This window comes from Homarus americanus, unplaced genomic scaffold, assembly GCF_018991925.1.
Source record: "Homarus americanus isolate GMGI-L3 unplaced genomic scaffold, GMGI_Hamer_2.0 scaffold28690, whole genome shotgun sequence".
Taxonomy (NCBI): domain Eukaryota; kingdom Metazoa; phylum Arthropoda; class Malacostraca; order Decapoda; family Nephropidae; genus Homarus; species Homarus americanus.
In genome coordinates, this window is record NW_024717432.1 from 20,952 (window position 1) to 27,971 (window position 7,020).

General features: G+C 37.9%; 1 protein-coding gene across 1 annotated transcript; it reads left to right on the forward strand.

Annotated features, from left to right (window-relative positions):
- The first annotated feature begins 858 nt into the window (after nucleotides 1–858).
- Nucleotides 859–1,224, forward strand: LOC121858868 (keratin, type I cytoskeletal 9-like). Its single transcript, XM_042355521.1, has one exon. It carries the CDS (start codon nucleotides 859–861, stop codon nucleotides 1,222–1,224), a length of 366 nt encoding a protein of 121 aa, XP_042211455.1.
- The last annotated feature ends 5,796 nt before the right edge of the window (nucleotides 1,225–7,020 follow it).

Here is a 7,020-nt window from a genome sequence, read left to right on the forward strand (position 1 = left end):
TTTTCTAAGGAATTTTCAAAGCTAAAAATGGATTTAAGGACTATAAATAATACCTTCAAATGCTCTACCCTTATGATCCCCAGACGCAACGTGAAGGTCGTTCTCCAAGGGGCTGGCAATGAAGGCTCACAAATGGGATAATTTCTGCAGCTTTTTCACAACACTCAAAGATTTTCATAAGTGACAAAGCTCCATGAGGTGCCGCCTGTTATATAGCAGAAGTTAACAAATTTAATCTTTTCAAATATGAAGTTTGTGTTACTCAATTGGTTAGTGGAGCTTAACTGACTAATGAGGAAACAGTCATGCAGTCAGCCATCACCTGAGGGAGGTATAAAAGCACTCACCTAGACTTCTCTACATACAGTCAACAACTGAACTTGATCCTCCCAACATCGGTATGGTAAGACTTATTATGACTTAAGTAATTTATCATCGTCTTCTATAAGTGCATTCTTCACTTATCTTATTAATAACAGTTCAGCTCATCAGCAAGACGAGTAAAGGAGTTGCTGGTATAGGTGAAGGTATAGGCACAAGTTCAAGACAGATTTGAAAATTATATTTTGAACTAATGGTTTCCAGCTTCACCGTAGTAAATTATGCAAAAGAAAACTTTATATCAGACAAATGTTACACATATCGTGTTTTTTGCACTCAAATAAATAATACTCTTCTCTGTCATTGTTAGTGAAGTTTCAGTGAAGCAAACCTTTTCTCGTTGATTTACAGAAAGTAACTGACCTAACATCTCTGTGGTAAAAGAACTTATTTATAGTACCATTATATTAACTGATAATAATAACCTTAATACAAATAGTTTATCTCTGACAATTTCAGACGCAGTTGTTTGTGACCATGGTGGTGGGGCTCCTGGCTGTGACCTGCCCTGCCAAGCCAGAAGGGCATGGTGGTGGCGGCGGTGGCGAAGGTGATGGCGGCGGGTATGGTGGTGGCGGTGGTGGTGGCCATGGAGGTGGTAGCGGAGGCAGACATGACGGCTCCAGCGGCGGCGGTGGCGGGTATGGCAGCTACAGCGGCGGCGGTGGTGGGTATGGCGGCTCCAGCGGCGGCGGTGGTAGGTATTGCGGCTCCAGCGGCGGCGTTGGTGGGTATGGCGGATCCAGCGGTGGTGGTGGTGGGTATGGCGGCTCCAGCGGTGGCGGTTATGGCGGTTCTAGTGGCGGCGGCTATGACGGTGGGAGTGTAGGTTATGGAAAATAAATGTAAACATAAAGAAATGAGATACACCAATACTAAGTTTCCTGAACTCTTCTTCGTCAGTTTGTGTCTTGTGATTCTTGTGTTGTAATAATAAAACTTAAACGACTGTGAAAATAACTTTGATTTACCCCAACTTCGCTCTCCTGACATCACTTACCAAGTGTGGTATAAGAGTAAATAAAGTGTAATGTACACATGTGAATTATAATAATAAACACATAGCTCTACTGTATTAACAATTTCTACAGTTAGGTGTAAAAGAAATGTAGTTGTTTGTTTTTTGTGATGTGCAACTTAAGTTATTTTATGATATACTATAAACATCTTCATTTTATCTCTACATGAATAAAAAGATGCCGACAAAGATTTTTTTTCAATTACTCAGTTTAAAATTTACCCTTTTCACATAAATGTTAAAATGATACATTATTAAAAGACGCTTACTTATTCTTATGGTAAAACTTGATGTAGAAATGCCCATAACTTACTTGCTAATACAGTACAGTTATTACTTCCACTAACTATGAGATCAGGGTTTTCTGAATATCAGTGGAATATTTAAATAGTATCAGTAAATGTAGCGGGATAATACTTCGCAAATTCTATCCAGGATAAGAGATTAGATGTATCTGTATTTTTATCGGCTTATAAAAATGTTTTTTAATGTCTTGGGAAGGAAAAATCAATATTCTCCCCACAAGACATAATAAACTTATTTAACTCTATGGAATAAATTTTAATGTTCATTTTGGAATATATTGAGGCGTAAGATAAAATTTCACTTAAAAATCTTTATTATTAGGGGAAAATAATGACCCTGAAAAATGATCTTTTATTGTCTATACTCTAACAAGTAATAGAATTGCCACTTAGGGTGTTAGAGGCACAGATTCTTATAATATATTATACCTGGAGTGATGATAATTACTCTGTACCTGTAGTGATAATAATTACTATGTACCTGGAGTGATAATAATTACTATGTACCTGGAGTGATAACAATTATTATTTACCAGGAGTGATAATAATTACTATATACCTGGAGTGATAATAATTACTATATACCAGGAGTGATAGTAATTACTATGTGCCTGGAGTGATAATAATTACTGTGTACCTGGAGTGATCCATGTCAGCAGTGGCAGGTTATCACGCAGCGAGTCACAACGTGTGGACTAGTGATGCTCTAGGTGTGTTGCCGATTCACTACACTAACTCTTCTTTAACTTACATTCTTCACATTACATCTCAGGTAACTGTGAATCATCCAACAGCCGGACATTATAGTATGGAAGGAAGAATCATGTAAATAAAAACTAAATGTATTAACAATCACAAACTTATGGCGAATATAATATAAATAAATCAATAAATATTGCTATAATATTAGGTTGTTACCATACGAGATAATATTTATTTTGTTATAAATGAAAATAACATAAACAGAAAACAGAAATGTTAACTTTATTTTTCCTTGAACTTGGATGTTATTTTCTACATTTATGAATATTGCAGATTGTAAATAAATAATAAAGTAAAATATATGATATACCCGGTACTATAAGAATGAAATATAGCGGATACAGTTTTCATACAATAGGTTACATAATATATGTACATTAAAATCACCTTCCAATAAGAACACTTAAATACAGACAGACACTCTCAATATTAACAGCAACAAAATACAACTTCTTAAGAATTGTTTTCAGATTTAACTCACCCAGTACTCGCCATGGAAGAAGACTCAGGGTTAAGGAACACAGAGATACGAGGCTAACATTGTTACTTTACTGACGCTTGAGTTTATGACTAGTAACGCAAATACACCACAAATTCAAAACTGTGTAGAATAATTACTCGATTTATACTTAATGCTTAGCTGTTTTAAACTTAATATTTAACTGATATAAACTTGATACTTAGCTGATGTAAATTTAAAACTTTCCTGACATAATCTTAAAATTAGCTGATAGAAACTTAATACTTAGCTTACATCAACTTGATACTTAGCTGATATAAACTTGAAACTTAGCTGATATAAACTTGATACTTAGTTGACATAAACTTGAAACTGTCCTGATATAAATGTAATACTTAGCAGATATAAACTTGAAACTAAGCTGATATAAATATAATACTTAGCTGACATACATACAATGCCCCTCAGTCACCATTAAACACCATCATAACCACTGACTGAAGGAGAGTCAAGCTACGGTGAGTCTAGTACCATAATATTAGTGCTTGTTATCCACTAGATTATACATGTAGAACTCCTCGCCGGTCAAGAATTTAGGTGAATGCATTTTCTGGGTATTTCGTTCATGTTTCACCTTGTTATGCTGATGAACATAAGAACATAAGAACATAAGAATGGAGGAAACTGCAGCGGGCCTATTGGCCCATACTGGGCAGTCCCATTTACACCCAACCCCTATTGCTCATATATGCATCCACCCTATGTTTGAAGCTATCCAGCGTATCCGAGTTAATGATGATATTTGGTATCTTGTTCCACTCATCCACTAATCTATTTCCACACCAATGTTTATCTATTTCACACCTAAATCTAAATTTGTCTAATTTAAAACCATTGTTATGAGTTCGCTCCTGGTTGAATAGTTTGAGTACCTTTGTAATGTCCCATTTGTTTAGCCCTGACTTCCATTTATACACCTCTATCATGTCGCCCCTCGCTCTACGTCTCTCGAGAGAGTGCAAATTAAGATGCTTTAACCTGTCTCTGTACTCAAGGTTCCTAAGACCCGGGATTAGTCTTGTCATTCTCCTACCCACAAAGGTCAGGTGAGTAAGTTGAAAATTATTTCCTTTCGATAGAGGTAGATTTTGGCCCATATAATTAGTTGTTCAAGAATTCAGATGAAATTATCCAAAGTTAAGTCTCATAAAACCGATACAGATCAAGTGTCATGAAGTTCTAATTTCTACAGGTTCTCAGCCATTTCCTAGGATATACTTATCTTCACTCCGATAGACGCCATCTGCTGGATGTTACGATTAACAGTTTGTTTTGTTTACCTTTTCACTGAAGCAGGTTGTGATTCTTAGAGTAATAACTGCGGCTTAACTGGCTGACCAAGGTGATAGTCATGCAGTCAGCCATCACCTGAGGGAGGTATAAATGCCCTCACCTACATGCCTCTTCATCCAGTCAACAACTGAACTTGATCCTCCCAACATCAGTATGGTAAGACTTATTATGCCTATTTAACTTACCATCCTCGTCTTAAAATGGCTTCTTCACTTGTTTTCTCGATAACATTTCATTTTATCTTAGCCTATCAATTGAAAAAACACTCAGGTACAGGTACAGTCCCCTGCACTCGTGCGTTTACAAGGGTGCGTCAAAATATATAAATGTAAAGAGTTGTGAATGTTTATACGTCTAATAAGAAATGCATTCACTATGGCCAAAGTTTAACATGAACAGTATGAATGTTATCTGCATAATATAACAGATGAGGAAAATAATAGATAAGCTTAAACTTCAAAAGAGTGTTACTAGCTCATGGTATTGAGGGGAAAGTTTTAAATTGGATAAAATCATGGCTCACCGATAGAACGCAGAGGGTCAGCGTAGATGGTGTTAAATCTGAGTGGGGTCGTGTAACCAGTGGTGTTCCCCAGGGGTCGGTACTAGGCCGACTCTTGTTCATAATCTACATAAACGATCTAGATACTGGGATGAGCAGTGACATAAGCAAGTTTGCCGATGACACCAAAATAGGGCGGCAGATTAATTCAGGGCAGGATGAAAATACATTACAGGAGGATCTAAATAAACTGCAGGGGTGGTCTGAAAAATCTCAAATGAAATTCAACACCAGCAAGTGCAGCGCACTTAATATTGGAAGAACAAATACTGATAATGTATACAGCCTTAACAACATCAACCTAGAGAAGTCGACTTGTGAAAGAGACCTAGGGGTACTTGTAAGCCCGGACCTACTGCCTAAAAAACAGTGCGTTAATGTTCGAAATAAGGCAAACAGAGTATTGGGTTTTATATCTAGAAGTGTAAGTAACAAGAGTGCAGAGGTCTTATTGCAACTATATCTTACGCTAGTCGGAGCTCGTATCCAAGTGGGTGAAAGGAATTAATAAAGGTGATATGGATAAAGTTCTTATAATATCCGAGCAGGATAGGACTCGGAACAACGGATTTAAGTTGGATAAGTTTAGGTTTAGGAGGGAGATAGGAAGGAACTGTTTTACAAATCCGGTGGTGGACGAGTGGAACAAGCTTAGCAACTTTGTAGTAAGTGCTGGAATGCTGGAAAGTTTCAAAAGGAGGCTGGATAGATTCATGGATGATAGAGAGTGGTAGTAACTCTCGGCAGGAGTTGCCACGCACAGGCCAACCGGCCTATTGCAGACTCCTTATTTTCTAATGTTCTATCCACCACTGACAAACTGAGCCGTCCTCCTACTCCCAAAGGCAAACAGTGACCGATATAGCTCCATACTCCACGGAACTACCAACCTAAAACTAATATTAATGAACTCCCAGATTAAGCTCCAAAAATACCTTCATACATACAGAATAATATTTTATATATCAAATACCAGCCCTGCTCACACATCATTATACAAAATTATATTTACAAAACTTGGGGGTAACATGCCTATAAAAATATTTCACTATGCACAGCGCAACGCACCAATGTACATTACGCCATGCATAACACCCCCTCCTTAAAATAGATGTAATATAAACCAACATATAAAATAATATAAACCAAGTTCTCGCACAGGTATAACTTCCGGATATATAGTGGAAGCACACATCACCGGTAACAAATATTCATTATCACACTCATGTTTAGGAAGAGGGTCCACACAATCAATGTTTACTTTTGCAAATGGCTCATCAACAACAGGTATAGGTTTTAAAGGTGCAGGTGAAAATACTTGATTGGGCTTACCAGCTAACTGGCATACATGACATATACGGCAAAAATCGGCTATGCCTGAGGAAACACTAGATTCATAATGTCTCTCTCTCTTTCTGATACGGATCTAGCAAATAATGGAACCAACGACTGGTCAGACTCTTGAGCAGAAATCAACATCTCTCTTGGGACAGGAAGGTTACTGAAATCAACATTCACATTATCCTTAGATTCTGCCTTTACATCACTTGACACATCACTAACAGGTTGATCTACTAGACCTGCATCTAACTTATCTGGCTTTACATCAAACAGTCCATTCAAATCATAATCAGGCAAAACATCACACTGATCACTCACATCTGTCCCATACGTCACCATTTTAGCTTGACTACGGGTTAAAGCACCTGAACGGAATAACCCAACACACTTACTTGAAAGGTCTGCAGCAGGGTTATTACTTAAAGGAGTAGAGAACACAACTGGATCCGGAACAACAAAGCTACCAGCTATATCATTTCCCAAGAGGAACGTTGCTCCTTCCACTAGCAACACCTCCTGAACCCCGACTGTAACTGGCTGAGACTAAAGATCCGTCCGAAGATACACTTTACACAATGGAACGCAAGTGGTTCCACTAACGCCCCGCAACACAACATGCTCACCAGTATAAGCCTCTTCCACAGATGGAAGAGGACTTTTCAAGAGAATACTAAGTGAAGTACCAGTATCCCTCAAAATACTCACAGGGACAGCAGTACTACCCTCGGACACGGACACAAAACCAGGAAACTTAAAGGACTGGAACAAATCCTTATGATGCACACAAACTGGGTCAGAAACCGCAGCAACATCATCCGCTGAGACAAACGCAAAATTA